At 37.6% G+C, this 19,006-nt stretch overlaps 1 protein-coding gene across 1 annotated transcript in view; it reads right to left on the reverse strand.

Moving 5' to 3' along the window:
* The window catches only part of map4k5 (mitogen-activated protein kinase kinase kinase kinase 5), a 192,339-nt gene that overhangs the window by 25,726 nt on the left and 147,607 nt on the right, over positions 1-19,006 (reverse strand). The window contains exons 16-24 of the mRNA XM_043697612.2: positions 13,652-13,693; positions 12,499-12,541; positions 10,787-10,991; positions 7,270-7,358; positions 5,561-5,602; positions 3,343-3,427; positions 3,151-3,230; positions 2,896-2,956; positions 407-409 (exon numbers count right to left, since the gene is read on the reverse strand). Of these exons, the coding sequence (XP_043553547.1) occupies positions 407-409; positions 2,896-2,956; positions 3,151-3,230; positions 3,343-3,427; positions 5,561-5,602; positions 7,270-7,358; positions 10,787-10,991; positions 12,499-12,541; positions 13,652-13,693 (650 nt within the window). The remainder of the gene's footprint in view (positions 1-406; positions 410-2,895; positions 2,957-3,150; positions 3,231-3,342; positions 3,428-5,560; positions 5,603-7,269; positions 7,359-10,786; positions 10,992-12,498; positions 12,542-13,651; positions 13,694-19,006) is intronic.

Below are 19,006 nucleotides of genomic sequence, written 5' to 3' on the forward strand. Positions count from 1 at the left end.
TGAAACCTAATCCAGGGGAGTGAAAGATATAAACAAAGCCAAAAGGAATTCAGTGAGGTTGTTGATTTACCTGGGTGGGAGGATATGAGCATATCCTCTAAGAAATTATTTTTGAGATCTAGGTTTGGTACTTTGCAAAAATGGATCTCCTTTGGGAAGAGCACAAAGTCATAAACTTGCACTTCAACATTCTACTTAGATGTCTAAGACCATAAGGTCTAGGAGGAGAAACAGGTCAGTCATTCAGCTCATTAAATACACTCCAAATTCTTCCTCAGGCTTCCTCTGCCAATCTGACAACCCTAATCCACAGGAAGATTAAAGCCACCCATAAAAGTGTTAGAACCTCTGGTCAAAACAAACATACTATATAAACCAAGGGTGAAAATATTTAAATTGTGCTTACCTTCTGCTCGCAGTGACCAGGTCAATTTGGACATGAAACGAAGTGATTATGGGAAAAGGAGAACACAAGAGGGTTGATTAATTTTTCAGGAATTTAAAAAGCATCTATTATGAACAGTAAAGAATAGGAGAGGACAGTTCAATGGTTATTTCAGTTTAAAATCTAATTTCAGTGCAAATGACAAAGCACATTTTAATTGATCGTAAAGACAATATAAACTGTTCATTTTCTAAAATTATCAAGTTAAAACTTTCATCATCCTATACTATTTAATATGAGGGGTGACCTTATAAACTTATAAAATCATGAGGGGCATGGATAGGATAAATACACAAAAGTCTTTTCGTGGGGTGGGGGAGCCCAGAACTAGAGGGTATAGTTTTAGGGTGACAGGGGAAAGATATAAAAGGGACCTAAAGGGCAACTTTCTCACAGAGCGTGGTACGTGTATGGAATGAGCTGTCAGAGGAAGTGGTGGACGTTTTTAAAAGGCGTCTGGATTGGTATTTGAATAGGAAGGGTTTAGAGGGAAACAGGCCAAGTACTGGCAAATGCGACCAGATTAGTTGGAATGTCTGGTTGGCATGGACAAGTTGAACCAAATGATCTGTTTCTACGCTGTACATTTCTATGACTCTATGACAAACATCTACAAAAGACAAAATTCAAAAGGATATTTCACATTAGAATACCATAGTATATACATTAAAGCATATTTATATGATGCACCTGAAAAAAAACTGTCAAATATTGATTGGAACCATATTATAATTTATTCTAATTCATCCAAACTATAGTTGCCCATGGTTCTACATCAATAATGTACTTATTTATGAGTCTTATTCAAGGACTGATAATTAGGCAGTCTTCAAAAGGCAAGCTTATTAGTATTCTCAATTGGTAACTAATTAAGATGTTGTAGGTTTGATCCATGGAATATGTGGAATTAACTAACATCACCTGCTAAAGCAGTAGAAAGAATACATGGACTTCAGAGTTGACTTTAAGAGCAGCAGTGGTTTGCTTTTGAAAACAGGTGGAAGAAACAATAGTTCTGACTTCTGTCCAGTGACTCAGGGCAGAAAATGAAGTTTTGACATGAATGATTCACATTAGGAGTCCAGGATTTGTTGCAAAATTATCAATAATTTATTTTCAATAACGATCCTTATTCTTTGTGTTTAAACAGTGTACTTCATCTCGGGAGTACGGTTCAAAGGGAGAAATAGACTTTCAACATCTGAATTAAATGACCACCCTTGATGAATTTTGATTCTATACAAGCTTAAACATGCACACTTTCCAAAAGACATCAATGGATAGCCATCAGCTCAGTTATTTTCCCCTCAATTACTCCAGGGAGTAAACATTTATTGCTGCCATGAACTAGCTATAAAGAATGTAAGTGTTAGTTGTTATACCAAGCGTATTAGCACTCACTACTCTTCTGCCAGAGAGCAATTTAGAATCCCTAGTTACCCAGAAGGCAGACAAGAGTTGCACTGAGTTATATATAGTTACATGTAGGTTAGTCCAGGATGGAATGGCAGTTACGTTCCCTAAAAGAACACTAATGAACTGGATGGATTTTTCTGACCATTGATAGAAGTTTCATGTTTACTGTTAGACTCTTAATTTCATACTTTTTTTACTAAATTCAAATTCCATTATGGTGGGATTCGAAACCAGGTCTCCAGAACATTATCTGGTTTCTGGATTAATAATCTAGTAATATTACTAGTTAGCCATCACTTCTCCACAGTAACCACACTACTGAGTAATTTAGATTACTTCAACATATAAAATTCCCCCCGGTACTTGAGAACTGCAAACAGTCCATAAGGAGCTACTTTACAGCCACCAACGAAAAAACAATTGGGCTGAAACTAGAACACAAAAGAAATTACAGGAATAAGGCCAGAAGTAAGTCAGACCTCCCTGAAGGCATCCAAAGATTTATGCATACTAAATCTATAGATTCAAATATGAATTTTCCAAATGTATTTTTTTTTAGAACTAGCTAGATGCTTTACACTGCTGGATTTCTTTAATACTAAAACAGTCTGTTTCCTTTCATTAGGTTATCCCTCTATTTGGTTTCTTGAATGCCCAGTTCATCCTCATCTTAGAGTAACAATTGTACTTTGTTCAGTACTGTCATACCTTATTTACATTTCTATTTCACAAATTACTGCATATGGTTCTCGAGTGTATCTAAACTTTCTCTTTTGCAAAATTCACTCCTGCTGTTTTTCACTTCTAATGTCAGAGCAACATCAGCTATATTGTAATTTTAAAATTCTATTATATTGCAACATAGAAAGATTCAAACTCAAAATTCATCGCAGCAATTAAAATCAATTTTCAATTTGTCCATGTTCCCATGAAAACTAGAATATGGCTATTACACCTATTGACCTGCAATAAAATGAAGTAAATTTACAAAAGCAAAGTTCAACATATTAAGACTTGACTAAATGGATACATACCTGATAAAGACATTAGAATATTATTGATAATGTACAGCCAGGTACATCGCCTAGGAAAAAGCTGGGAAAATATATTTGATTTAAACATCCATTAGAAATATTAAAAAGTTAAGTGAAAGTCATTCAAATAAATTTGAAGAAAAGATTTGCACAGTTGTTACTCCACTTGTCAAAACAGAATCCTAGAATTCAGTGTTATACTTCTGACAATGCTGTAATTCCAAGAAAGATATAATTTCTGTTCAAAATGCTTACTTGTTCCATTGAAGCTTCATGCAGCTCATTCAGATTTAACGTATAAATACCGTCTTCAGTTCCAAAGATTAAATATTGGTCTAATTTAAAAGAAAAACAAAGCCAAAGTTAATATTTCATTAGAAGAAATACTGCATAACTTTTTTTGTAAATAGTTTCAGTTAAAAGCAATTTTTGTTTAAGTAGCATTACCCTTTGTGTCAGGGTGTATCCAAGATGTAGCACAACTGATCTTCAAAGGACATCCATCAAATACTTTTGTAAAGCAGGCACCCATCTATAGGAAAGTTTTAACATTCAAAAATTTAGTTGTTAGTTTTGGAAAACAACCGAACACTTTCCAAGAAAACATTTGAGAATCAACTTGTCCCTATTTGAAAAATAACCTATGGGACAGAAGTGTTGTTCAGCATTTAAGGTGGGTTCTAGATTGAGAGTACTTAAAATATTAGTTGCTGTAAAAGAAAATATAGACACATTATACCGCTTCAACTCAATAAAATAGGTGATAGCTATTCTCTGGTTCAATTCTTTGGGGCAATGCATTGACCAGTCAATCTGCCTCGTTTAAAATTGTGGTAGTTAACAGTTATCATTAACTGGTGCACTCTCCATGGGCTGCTGCAGAAATCACTTAATGAAGCACAATTGTTCACCTTGGAAATTCTGTGGTCATGGATTTTGTGGGTCCTTGCGTGGTTGATAAGCCTGATCGTCAAGCTACATCTCCGACCACACTAGTCAGATGTTTCCAGGGGGTGGAATTGATCCTTGGCTTCAAGATTGCTGGCACTCCTTTCTCCAGTTTAATTTTCTGTATTTGGTCTTGCTGACTGATGTTCTCAAAGATTTGCCTATCTTCATACAGGAGGTTCCTCCAAGTCAGTTTCTTTAGAATGAGTGTCTCCCATGCGTTGACATCCACGTTACATTTCTTGAGATAAGCCTTGAGGGTGTTTTTGGAAACTTTTTTTTTTGTCTTTCTTTCATTTAAATGCCTTCCTTGAGCTGGGCAAAAATGATTTGCTTTGGCAGTCAGAACTCAGACACCCAAAGCATATGGCTAGCCCAGCAAAGTTGATTCTGGATGATCGAGGCCTCTACACTGGTTCTATTGGCTTTCAAGGATTATATTAGTATGTCTGTCCTCCCAACTGATGTGGAGGGCCCATCTCATACTGCATTGATGATACTTTAATGGTACAGAGGTGGTGTGAGAAGACATTTTATCTTCATGGCAATGCGCCCATCAACCACAGTCCACTTGCCAAATGATCAGCACTATTTTCTCACATGTTGTTTTCCCTACCGCTTTGGCATTTTTGTGAACTGTCCTGCCGAGTGCAAATGAAAGCTTCAACAAAATTTATCTTTCTTCAGCAATACTCAAGTTCTGTACTAGCAAATAACTATAGTTATTAGTGATGGTCATTTGTATCATCTGGCACAAATTCAAACTCAGAATTTAAATTCAAGTAACTGCTATCATCAAGGATGGTAATGTTAAAGAGTGGGAGCAAAGAAAAACAAGATGTACTAGACCTTAGAAAAAAAATTGCATCCTTGTCTTGCCATTGTTATGGGTGAACTCAAACAGGTATTATTACTGCTTGTTGTCAGGTACCTCTTTTCATGTGGGATGACAAAGATGTTTATATAGAGTTCAGGTGGTTCCTATTCAGCCTACAGTTATAAAGATTTTTTGTTCATTTGTGAAAAGTTGTCATTGTGTGAGATAGTGGAAGGTGCATGTATTCACTTGAATCCTCCTTCCAGACAGAAGTGGAGACAACTGGAAGAAATTAAATGGTGAAGTATGGTAGCACACAGTCAATTCATTGTAGTTCCTAGCTTGAAATCCAGCTAAACCAATGAGTGCAAGGGTCCTTTTCTTACAAAATGAGTTTGCACAATTACAACTCAAACTGTAGTGTCCTTGGACCACAGCAAAAGTAACACTTTTTTTTAGTATTAAGGGGTAAACCGAGTCAAAGAGGTTATATGAATGCACAGGAAAAGAAAAATGAACATTAATAAAAGTTAGGGCCTATCTTTGATGAAAACACTTTACTTTGCAGAATGTTTGTTAGATATTGCAATACCCAATGAAGTACTTGACTATTGTTACATACAGGAGAAAGTGAGGGCTGCAGATGCTGGAGATCAGAGCTGAAAATGTGTTGCTGCTTTTCCTGCTGCGCTTTTCCAGCAACACATTTTCAGCTATTGTTACATACATACAAATAAAGAGGGGTTTTACATCAACATACATTATCACATAGAATATCGGCAATATTATTATTCATCAATTTATATAACTAGCTTAATAACTCCAATAAAGTATTAATTTATCCTCAAGTTGTCACACTTCAGAGTATTAAGAGAATTACACATTAAGAAATTGACTTACATGGACCTTTGGAGTCGGAGGAAGGCCATTGATTGTTGGCTTCTAAAAAAATGTCAATTTTGAACATCATTAAGAAGTTAAATTCAGTCATTTCAGTAAAGTATATAATTTAGTAGCATCATGACAAACATTGCACACAATAATCACTTGGCTCCAACACCTGTTATCCATAAAAGCTGCCATTTAATGTATGAAAAGTTAAATAGAGATTCAAGGTCATCTAACCCCCAGTTTGTCAGGCGAGGGAAAATACAACAACAAAAGGTAATATGTACACTCTGGTGCCCATTTCAATCTGATCCAGAGTAAAATTAATTTAATACAACTTTATATGTAAGATATAGAAATCTTATCTACATGATACTATGTTTCAACTAGCTTGAAATTCATAACGACTTTTTTTAGAAAAAGAAAACATCCATAAACAAAAAATCATCTGTGGAACCTAAGATACATTTCTAATGTGAATTTTCAGTAAGAAAGGCTCTTGCAAAAATGCTGGGAAGACCCAAACCTGAAGCCTTGGTACTGAAACTAACCTCTATGCTATTTAGGGTAATAGGCAATTTTGCGGTAGAACAGAGGAGTACCTAAAATTGTACAGCCTTGTCTCCTGGAGGCAGTTTCCTCACTTATTAGATTTGGCAAGTTAGCTGCCTCAAACCTGAGTGTACACATAAAACCTTGAATATGCAAGTCTGCATCTCACTGATACAGTCCTAGGATATCTCTTGGGGAGGTCAGGTGCCCTTAAGGAAAGTTAAATGTCAGCAAGACTGCACATAAAAGTACATAAACTCATTGGAATGTCACGCAAGTCATCATGAAATTTAGCTCTGTTGAGCTTTAAGGTTAAAATAAAACAGAGTTTGTAAAAATACATTGATATAAGCCTGCAAGCTATTAGAGAACTCGTATTGCATGATTGATCAAAGTGTGGTATTTGTTAAATGAATAGCTTGATTAACAATTTCAGGTGGTTACAGAATAGAAATGTTGCTTTCACAAGGGAAGGAATGATGTACTGAAGTGAATGTATGCAATTTAAGAGATTAGTTCAAGGGATTTTGATGTGCTGGATACTTTTTTTTTGTAAGTCATTAAGAGTTTCCTTAAAAACAAAAATAAGCACAACTTTATTTTATGCCAGAATAGCTCCCGAGATCGTCCATTGGTAAACAGCAGGTAAGTTGGTGTGGAATGGGTAAGGGGAAAGGGGTAGTATAGGTTGGCATGGATGGAATATAAAAGTGAGAGAGGGGACTGCAGGGCTGTTTTCAGCTTTAAATCATTTGAAACAAAAATAACCAAACAGTGCCAGTGCAAAGGCAGCTCTTCTGCACAACCCACCCCAGTAACTTACACGCTCCACACCCATTCCAGGGCCACTCAGTTTGACTGCATGTCACCTTTTCCATGATGAGGAGGTGTCAGTGTTGGACTGGTTGGACAAAGTTAAAAATCATAACACCGGATTATAGTCCAACAGGTTTATTTGGATAGCAACGCTCTGAAAGCTAGTACTTCCAAATAAACCTGCTGGACTATAACCTGGTGTTGAGAGATTTCTAACTTTTCCAAGGTTAGATTTGCAGAATGAGGAACATCCCAGCTCTGAGACCCTATCTGAGGAGCAAAATTCCAGGTCCAAATCTTAGTAACAATTCAAGAAATACAATCAAATGATTTGAAAATTACAAATGACATACGGGAAATTCTCTCTTTTCTTTTCTTCGAGGTAGTGCTGGAGGATGCTCAGAAGTTTCACTAGGTAAGCTTGAAAGGCCCCCAACAACACCTGAAAATATGCAAAACAACCATTCTAAAGACAAATGAAAAGTAAATTTATGCATAACCAGCTCCACACATGAAAGCAAAATGCTGCCACTACATAACACTCCTTCATCACCTACATAAGCAATTCTTGTATAGTCATTAATATCTCTACACAATCATGACAATAGAAAATTAACAACAGCTTAGAAATGTTAAACCATATGCATGTATTAGCAAAAACGATCTCTTTGTTAAGGCGTTTTAATCAAAATTCATTTTTCTGGTGAGACAGGCAAAGTGGTGTGTCTAAAAATTAGAAAATTTATATTTTAAAGTGATACCACTTCTAAATATATTCAAAAGAAATTCAGTGATGCAGAGAATGTAAGTGTTTAAAATAAGAAACTGCTTTAGTCTATTTTAAAGTGGGTTATTTGTGACAGATGACAATTCCAGTAAATTAAAAACCATTGCTACACAGAAAATTGCAAACTTCTGAAAATATTATCTGTGCTAACTTGAAGGTGCCCAAAAGGCAACCAATGGCAAGTCCTGAAAATTCAGACGTTAAAGCATGAAAAACTTAGTCTCCTCAGCATCTTTTCCAATTCTTATTCAGTGATTTTCTAGTGTTAATGCTATGGGCTTGAAGGTTGGGGGGAGAAAAAGTTTTTTGTTTAAGCATTGTTGGATAATGTGTGAACAGATCATTAGCTGGTATCTGCAATGTAACCAACTGCCTGTAATTAAAGAATCAAAAATTAATTTAAATTTCATTTGTATCCCGCAAAACTCCGGGACGAGTTCTGAATTTGACAGGACTTAACTTCATTTCTTATGAGACAAAATATTTTTTCCTGGGAAAAAAAGCCATGAACTGTCCCCCCCATCTGACAACTGGCCAGACTCACCTTCACTTTGAACAACTTTTAACACCTCTCACTTTCTTCAAATGAAAGGTGTGGCTATGGATACCTGCATTGACCCCAGTTATGCGTGTCTCTTTGTGGGGTATGTGGGACATTCCTTGTTCCAGTCCTACATGGGCCCCCACCCAGAACTTTTTCTCTGGTACACGGATGACATCCAGGACTGGAAAAGCTTATCCATTTTGCTTCCAATTTCTACTCTTCTCTCACCTCCACTTGGTCAATCTGAGTCCTCCTTTCTGAGGACAGGCTGGCCACCAACATCCACTACAAACCAACCAGTTTCCACAGTTATCTTGATGATACATCTTCACATCTTGCTTACTGTAAAGACTCTGTTCCATTCTCCTAGTTTCTCAGTCGCTGTTGCATTTCTTCTGATGATGCCAGCTTCTACAAAAGGGGAGTCCAAAGTGTCCAGCTTCTTCCTCAACCAAGGATTCCCCATCACTGTGGTTGATAGGCCCCTCAGCTGTGTCCTGAACCATCTCCCCACACTTCAGCTCTCACTGCCCTCTCCTCTCCCACAACAATAGAGGCTCTCCGGTCCTCATTTACCATCCCACAAGCATCCACATCCAAAAGGATCATTGGCCATCATTTCCACCACCTCCAGCAGGATGCCACCACCAAACACACATTCCTCTCCTCTCTAGTCAGCCTTCCGAAGGGACCATTCTCTCTGGGACACCTTGGTCCACTCCCAACACCTTCCACATTCCCAGAGCACCTTCCCACGCATTCACAGAAGGTGCAACACCTGCCCGTTTACACATTCCTCCCTCCTCACCATCCAATGATCTGGACACACTGTCCAGGTGAAGCACTGATTTATCTGCACATCATTCAGTTTAGTCTACCATATTTGCTACTCTACACTGGGAAGACGAAACACAGACTGTGAGACCACTGAGCTTCCCAGTGCCTGCAATTTCAAAAACCACCATGATCCCTGGTCAATATTTCTGTCTCAGGCTTGCCTTGGTGCTCCAGTGAAGCTCACCACAACCTGCAAGAACAGCATCTCATTTTCCATCTCATTGGGGATACTGCAGCCTTCAGGACTCAATATAGAGTCCAATAAACGTTAGGGCCTGAGCACTTCTCCTATGTCCATTTACCTTCTCATTTTCTGCCCAAATGTTTGTCTCTAGCTTTCTGGGCCCCATCTCTACCCATTGTTACTCCTACCCCCACCCCATTTTCAGCATATATACCAATCTTTTCCTAGCTATCAGTTCTCTATCTGTTCTGAAAAAGGGTCACTAGACCAAAACTGTTAACTCTGCTTTCTCTTCACTGATGCTGCCAGACCTGTTGAGTTTTTTCCAGCAGTGTCTAATGTGTTTCTATTTCCAGCATCCACAGTTCTTCAGTTTTTTAAAAATTAATTTTTGATTAGTCAATGTTAAGTATGACTTCTCAATATGATGCATCGTTTTCTGTTAAGTGTAACTGGTCAACCTTAGAGGTATTGGCTGAGAGTAATCTATAAAAATGCTTTTCAAAAGGGATGATTCTTTTGCTCACTCCTATACAAATGCCAACATTTATATTTTCATTGTAAAATACTTAACACTATATTCGAGACAAACATTTTCATGGGGGGGGGGGGGGCGGGAGAGAGAAGAAGGGTGGTGGTGCCTCATTTAGATTATGCGAGGTGGATGGGTTGACCAAGGACATGACCCACCATTACAGTCTTGCATTCCAAAGAAGTTGTATTATTGGACAATCTCACCACAGCATGGGAAATTTGATGTCACAATGATTGAAAAGTAAATTTTGGAACTTAAATCTGTCAGACCTGTTGTTATGAGATATTATAATTCAAAACTAATTTTGATATTCCTACTGTGTGCACTTCAATAAATTAGATAGTTTTCATAGCTATTCTAATGCAGAAGTGTTAGTTTATTCTTAACTTCAAGGCATCTAAGTTGTACTAGTTATTCCTACAAAGAGCAATGTGCATGTGCAAATATTTCCTCTTTGACATATCAAGTAGAAATCAATCATGCTGGGGTCTGTTGGATAAGAGAGTTATTAGGTCCTAGCTATTGCAAAATCCTTAACAGACTTTCAATTTTATTAGAGATTGACATTTGAATGGGAGAGACATCAATAGTCTAATTACAATGCACTGTTCCCTGTATTTACTTTATTTAACGTATTCACAGGCCTACATATTTGTGGTTTACCCTCACATTGCTTCTTCAGGGATATGTTGCATATCAATATAGGAAAACTAGCATCGCAAGATTTGCCACATAGCAATAGATTCTTAAGTCCACACAGGGGACACATCCTAAGAATCTGCTTATCCAAATGATATATAGATTCAATGCCACCAAAATACCATCAGCAAGAACAGCATAATCAGGTAAGTTAAGTTCCATGTCTGGAACAGGGAACAACAAGAAATATTTAACCTAGTCTGTACAGCTTTGGTGATGAAGGATAGAGAGATACATTATGTTAACAGTACAGTGAGCCACCACTCAATATTTAATTTCATTACCTAAGTCATTAGCTCGGATATCAAGTAATCCAGGGCTACTAATGCTACTGGGAAGGGATGTTTCAAGAATCTCCGATTGATACAGTGATGTTGGAGTACTCTGTCTTCTTGGCACAGATGATGGCCCATTTTCTGTGCAAGGTTGCCTCTTGACTGTTTGTGATCTCTCTTCATCTGGAAGATCAGAAGCACTCTGTACCCGTGGCTGAAACAGGAGAAACTGGTTTCAATAATATGAATTAGGAACCTTTAAGTTCATTTTCTTACTCCAATGTATTTCCAACAGGAATAAGGCAATTTTGACAACAGTTGATCAAGAATGTTAAGAAAAGTAATTTAATTTGAATTAACAGGCAGAGCTTTCAATTTCTGCATGGGCATAAAACTGGCATATCAAATGGGATACAAATTGAAAATCAGTGAAAAAGGAAACTTGATGCAGTATATAATAGGCAGCCAATTCCATTCTGTCTGTTTTATGCTCGAAAAGTTGACAGTTCTGCCCAAATCTTTTCAACAAGCTTGAAGATTATTGAAAAATAAACCCTTGGAACTACAACTACAGGCAATTAAACCTAATCAAGTCTCTATAATGTTTGTACGTGTGAATGGCGAAGGTTAAACTTTAAGATATCTTTAAAACCAATTGTCTTTAATTGCTTAATTAGGTAGAGGGAGGTATAAATTGCTAACAGTTATTGCACTGTAACAAAGACAGTGAAATCTTAAAGGAATCATTCAAATTTAAAACACATTAAATGTCTTTCTAACAAAGAAAAAGCTGGTATGCCTTTACTCTGCATTCCTGATCTCTTTAATTTCACCACTGTGCTTTCAATAGTCCTCTCAACTTAAACATTCCTTTTTGATTTAACTTACTTATCCTGTATGGTCCTAAATGAACAGGGACATTTTTAATGTAAGAGTGCCTCACCCTTTTCCTTTGTAGGAAAATGTCTGCTCTATATCCCACCTTCTCCTGAACTAGCTCCCCCAACTCTGACATTTAATTTCTAGCATCTGTTTTCATCCACGTCTAAAAATCACACCTCAACTTAAAACTCATCTTCCATTAGACTCTCAAGAGTTGCTGTGACAGAGAGCTCCTTTCATTTTAGGATGATGAATACTCTGGGTTGAGGTGCAGAGGGTGACAAGAGAGAAAAGAAAAGAAATGCACATCTGCCAAAAGTAGTTTCCTGTTTTGTGAAGCCAAGAAAAACTTGCATTTGCACTTCTCACAGTTCATTGTAATATTTCAAAGACTGCATAATTATCTAACTCAAATAAGAATCCTGGTTTCAATCCACTACATATGGCTCGTGAGCTAACAATGAAGTTTTAGGGGTTCATGCAGAAACCATACAATCAAATTTCTACAATGATTCAGAAACTTTTTCATTCTGATGATTTGTGCATAACTAGTAATTCATCATAAGTTTTGCTGCAGGTGATATACTTCAGTAACAGTGAAGGCCCTTAAGCTAAATGTATCATTTAACCTATTTAATTGCAAGCCTAACAGCCCGATATTTTATTTTAACTCCAACCATGTAAAGTTGGTATAGTGTAGTATTTTGACCAATTTAAGTTAAAAAGACACAATTTAACAATGAAATTTGATTTTTAAAATTCCCCTAGTAGGGATTACATACATCAGTTCTGTTTTTTTGGGGAGGGAGAAAAAGAGAGACAATTGCATAAGTACTCACCTTTGGTGGAAGGGGAGGTGGAACTACTCTTTTAAGTGTTGACCTTATAGAAAAATACAAATAGTTAAACAAAGTTCAAAAGGGATGCAATGTAGATATAACATGAAGATAGAAATATGTTAAGATTTCACACATTAGAAATACAAAACCAGCAAAAGCTCAGTTCCCCAATCTTCAGGCAAATTCATTTCAGAGATAACATCTAATAGAAATACGAACATTTATACTTCTCTTTCTCCTAAAGCTGTAAGTCAAAGACAAAATTAGTCCCACTTTTATTTATTTGTTTGAGGATGACAGGCAAGGCTTTTATCCATCCTTAAACAACTTTCAGAGGAAGTGGCAAAATAGCTCCTTGACTCCACGAGACTATATATTATGGCCACGTGGCTTTTAACATCTGAGTTTCAAGCTTTTTTTCCCCTCAGTGACAGTGAAAGCACAGCAAGATATTTTCAAGCAATGACGTATGATTTACAGGGAACATGCAGGTGGTGGCGTTCCCATGTGCCTGCCGTCAGTGTTCTTTTGGATGGGAGAGTAACAGGTTTAGAAGGTTTTGAAGGTTTCACAGAAAGTGAGAACTGCAGATGCTGGAGATCAGAGTCAAGATTAGAGTGGTGCTGGAAAAGCAGGTCAGCCAGCATCGGAGGAGCAGGAAAATCGACGTTTTGGGCAAAATCCTTTCATCAGGAAACTCCTGATCCTGCTCCTCCGATGCTGCCTGGCCTGCTGTGCTTTTCCAGCACCACTCTAATGGTGACTCTGGTTCTCTTCATGGTTTAGTCTGTATACTTACACAAAAGCATCTGAAATTATTTTCTACAATTCTTCATTGCCCATTCTACAGAAGGTAAGCTGACATCAATAATAGCTTAACTAAATTGAGCTTCAGTAAATTGCTGAAACAAGCTGATTTAAGATTTTCTACGATGCTCATAGGCTGGTTATGAAAAAAGATTTAGTCTTATTTAATATCTGTAAAATTAATGCAAATCCTACCATGAAGCCTTCAAATTTGCCATCCCACAAATAGATCATTCGAATTGGTTCATTGCATTTGCAACTGAAAACATTTTATGATTCTATAGAAATATTAACATTGTAATTCATTATAATTTATTCAAATTTAACAATCTACAAGGGCACTTACGGTTCGTTTTCAAAGTCTTCATCCAGGTGTGCTATGTGTCCCCTAAAAAGTGATTTATAGCATTCCACATTATAGTGACGGAGGTTAACAGAAAACTTTATATTGATGGAAGCATGCTTTATATTGATGGAAGCATGCATACCATCACAATATTAACATATATTAAATAAAAACAATTTAAATATTTTGAAAAATGGACTCAAATATGGTGTATAATGAAAACTAAGACAGATGTATAATATTTCAATTTAAATTGCTTGGGAAGATTTTAACGGGTGAACACAGGGAATATGGTTCTCAGATGAAGTCACACAATCCTTCTTACACCTCAGAAGTACAAGTTGCAATTCAAGATAAGATTTGTTAGGTAATGAGTGACAATCTATAATTATACCCTAATCCATATCTGTACAGAACCTGCTCATCTGGAAATTAGAAAAGTCCACACATTATAATAATTATTTCTTTTCCCACTTCTATGTATTTTTTTTGAGAAATGTTGGTAAAAGGCTATTTCTAAAACTTGATAATATTTTCTCACCATCGTCCAATCTTATACTAACGTATTTATCATTGCCCTTTCCCAGAAGTACGTAACTGACTGAGGATCTACCCAACTGAGATCTCAAAAACATTTGAGATCACATGGATGTAGGTTTGCTCGCTGAACTAGAAGGTTCGTTTTCAGATGTTTCATCACCATACTGGGTAACATCTTCAGTGAGCCTCCAGTTGAAGCACTAGTGGTGTAGCCTGCTTTCTATTTATGTGTTTGGATTTTCTTTGGGAAACCCAAACACGTAAATAGAAAACAGGCTATACCACCAGTGCTTCATCCGGAGGCTCACTGATTATGTTACCTAACATGGTGACGAAACATCTGAAAAGAATCCTTCCTGTTCCACAAGCAAACCTACATCCAGACACTCGACCTGAGCTACAAATCTTCACAAAACTCGCTAATTTGAGATCATAATTTTGTATCTACCACTTGGTATGATTTACATTGTCTTTTTCATTATTTTTAGTGGCACTTAGCTTTTTATTAATAAATTCCTTGTTCAATATGGGGAGAGAAGGAAACTGTGATATGACCACTATGCACTAGATTTGTCAGCACCTTATAATGTATGTAATTATATCTCACATACATACTTGAAAAAAATAATTTGATACAAATCACATCTACCATGAGGATGGTTCTAGATAAGAGTTTTGGGTAGCCCACTTGGAAGGAGAATAGAAACAATTGAAATCTCAACATTGTCAAATTGGGATAAACTTTTATTTAGGACAGTAAAACATACATTTGACCCATCTCAGAACCACCATTGCATCTACCACAAAACACATGTAGTACAGCAGATGGAGACATGGTAGCTACTGATTAAGCTGTTGAGTTACCGTTGTTCCAATCTTCCTCAACACATTTAAGAAGGCTCCTTTGGAATCATAACAAAAAGAGGGAAAGAGTTTGTAGAGTAGGATGCACAAGATGTGCTTCATGCCTGAGAAGTGTAAGAAACAGATTGCCATAAGTGGAACTTACAGCATACTACAGCTGCTGGTAAATTAAAAATAAGTGGCAGTAAAAAGGTAACCTTACCAATTAGCATCTTCCACCTTTAAAGCATATAAAACTTAAGGTTACAGCATCATACACATTAGAAACATTTTGCACACACAATCCAATATTTTGAAATAACCAATTACAGAAATTTGTTACGATAGCAACATGTCTCAATTATACAGCCAGAAAATAACAGGCATTAGTGAAAGGGTGTGTTGACTCGTGGGCCTGAAAATTTCTGTAAGGATTTCTTAGAGTAATTAAGTTCTGTGGTTACAGTTCAAGTTCATAGAAATTAATCAAAACCAACTAGGAGTGCACAAAACAAGCTAGACAGAATGCACAAGGGAATGAAAGTAGCAGATAAAGTATGACGAAGAATCAGAATAAAGATTCTGCAAATCAAAGAAAAAGCAGGTGTTCTATAAATTGTGCTAAACATCTAAGGATGAAGTTAAGACACTTATGATGGTAAACTCAGAGCTCAAGTTATCTTCTCATAGGTAAGCAATGCCTGCTAGACAATGCAGTCAAAATAATGACGTAGAAGTCCTGCTTAAACTGTATAGTGGTCTGATCATACCACATATTGAATATCACAGCTAGTTCTGTTATCTAACAAAACAGTGACAACCTTGAACCACTCCCCTGCATCATACCCTCCTGTTACTATAGTACCCCAATAATTCATTTCTGCACTGACACAGGTGTCACCTTTTGAATGAGGACGACATGTCAGGAGCAGCACCAGGCATAAATGAGTTGTCAACCTGATGAAATTAAAAAGTGACAACATACATATCAAGCAGCATTAACAGACATAATTAAGCAATCACACATTCAATGGATCAGATGTAAGCTACACAGTCCAGCCCTATCCAGTTGTGAACAAAGGTGGATGATTATATAATTAGAAAGAAGTACCACAAATATAGTCTCATCTTGAACAATGGGGAAAGCCCAGGACATCAAAAGACCCCAAAAGACAAGGCTGAAGCACTTGCATCCACTTCAGCCAGAAGTGCAAACCTCAATACGGAGGTTCGCAGTATTGTAAATACCAACCTCCAACCAATTCAATTAAGTCCACATAATATAACAATCAATGAAAAGCACTGAGCACTGCAAAGAACTGAAGACTTGCGCTCCAGAATTAGCCACACCCCTTGGCGAAGCTGTTCCAGTACAGTAACTACACTGGCATCCATCTGGAAAGTTGATCAGATATGTCCCCTCACAAAACACAGGACAAATTCCACCCAGGCAATTATCTCCCAGGTTTAATTCTCAATCATCAGTAAAATTATAGAAGCTGTGATCAACAGCGCTATCAACATGCTCAACAATAATCAGCTGTAACTTCAGAACTCAGCAGGAAAAGTGACAGTGACTAAAGGAGCCCAAGCAAACCAAGTTGGGAGATAATTCTACCTGTTAGCCTTATGTCGCACAAATCAAGATAGTGGTGATTGTCAATCACCTCAGCCACAGGATATCACTGCAAAAGTTCCTTAGGGGAATGCCCTAAACCTAACTATCTTTATCTGGTTCATCAACAACCTTCGCTCCATCATTAGGTCAGAAGTGAGCATTTTCACCAAAGACTAGCCAATCTTCAGCATCATTTACGCCTCCTCAGATACTGAAACGGTCAGTGTCCAAATGTAACAAGACCGACACAACATTCAGGCTTGAGCAGATATGTGACAAGTAACACTTAAGCTACAAGTGCCAGACAATGACAACCACCAATGAGAAAGAATTGCCCCTTGACATTTAACGGCATTACCACTGAATCTCACTATCAACTGGAAAATTACCATTGAACAGATTATTTGAAGATTGACCCATTCCATTTTCACACAGTATCAATAAACTTACCATAGTCCTGGAGAATCATAGGCTGTTCTCAGAGGTGGGTTTAACTTGAGGGTCACTAAACCTCAGGTGAGGGACAAGGTTGAGTGAAGGACCTTCATGGTGACCTCAGCTGGTATAGGAATTGAACCTTTGCGGTTACATTACTGTGCATTACAAACTAAACAAACTAATCTCACAATATTAATGTATTGCATGCAGACTAAGGTAGATTTGACAAATGTCTTTATCATGGTCAATCCATTAAGGAGATATTTAGAGGAAAGCAGTCAATACCTCAAAATTAGCACATCTGCAAGGCTTATTTTTGCATAAAACTTTGCTGTAGAACGTAGCTTGTGTAAATTATGAATTCCCAATTTTCTGGAATTGATATTTAGCTCATGTGAAGGAAAACTATATTAAGCTCTGCAAAGACAGAAAGGAAATCTCTCATCCGGAGTGAGACACAGCCTGAACGATTATATCCTTTGGGAATATGAAGGCAAATTGGGAAATTGATGTAGAAAAGGAAAGGGTTTTTTTTGCTTGCTTTCTTTTGGCTAATAGCTTGTAAGGTTTTTTTTAAACAAAATAGGCTAATGGCCCAGCACAAAACAGTAACATCACAGGCAAAGTGCAAATTCACTAGTTGGAGATGGCTACTAATTTGACCATTTGAAGTTATTTTCGGACCAAAGGTAAATGAGGGAAATATTTATAGGCTACAAGCTAAGTATGATATTTTCAAAAAATTAAATGAGAAACTAAGTAATTAAAATAGATATGCCAGGCCAGGTGATGTGTTCTAAAAGCAAGACATGGGAGCTGTTGGACCCCATTGTACTTTATGGTGACCACATCTGTAACAAGTATTGGCTGCTTGAGGAACTCTGGCTCAAAGCAGATGAGCTGAGCTGGAGTCTGAGCTTCGAACACTGGGACACATCAGGGATGGGGAGAGTTACCTGAATGCTGCATTTCAGGAGGTAGTCACACCCCTAAGATCAACTACCTTAAAATTAGGTCAGTGATCAGGGACAGGATGATGTGACAAGGAGGATCCCGGAGGTAATGCTGAAAAAGCTTCAGTCTTGAGTTTATCTAACAGAATTGAGATTCTTGCTCCGTGTGTGGATGTGTGTGGACTACAGGGAGGATGCACAAACTAATCATAGCACTGAGGTACATAAAGCTATTCAGGAAATGGAAAAGAGAAATGCAGTTGTAATCAGGGATAGCACAGTCAGCGAATAGACACTGTTCTGTTGCCAGGATTGACAACAGAAGGCTGTGTTGCCTGCCTGGTGCCCAGGATCAGGATATCTCATCTGGGGTGAAGTGGAACTTTGAGTGGGAGGGAAGATCCAATTGCCATGGTCCGCATAGATAAACGTATAAAGAAAAAGAGGTTCTACTGAGGAAATAGGAGTAGCTCAGAATTAAATTAAAAAACAGTAACCAAAAGGTAATAATCCCTGGATTACTACATGTGCTACGAACAAATTGGCACAAGGTTAAAGAGGTAAACACATGGCCCAACTGATTCAAACTCAAGGGATATTGACATCAGTACTGGGGGAGGGTGGTATTCTTATGGATTGGGCTTCACGTGAATCATGCTAGGACAAGAGTCTTTGCGCATTGCATAACTAGAGCTGCAGAAAGGGCTTTGAAGTAAATAGTTGGGGGGTGGGATAGACACATGAAAATAATGGAGCTAAGGTGGGTGGGTGGGTGGGTGTGTGTGTCTGCATGTGCGTGTGTGTCTGTGCGTGTGTGTCGCGCCAGGGAGGGGAGGAGATCAGCAGCCAAAACAAGTAATACGACAGAAAGAGTCATGAATCTAACTTCAGGCACAGCACATATGGGGATGGTCAATGCAGCACTGAAGATGTAGTACTTAAATGCATGCAATTTATGACACA

This window comes from Chiloscyllium plagiosum, unplaced genomic scaffold (assembly GCF_037043375.1).
Source record: "Chiloscyllium plagiosum isolate Xiang-an unplaced genomic scaffold, Cpla_swu_hap1 HiC_scaffold_8, whole genome shotgun sequence".
Taxonomy (NCBI): Eukaryota; Metazoa; Chordata; class Chondrichthyes; order Orectolobiformes; family Hemiscylliidae; genus Chiloscyllium; species Chiloscyllium plagiosum.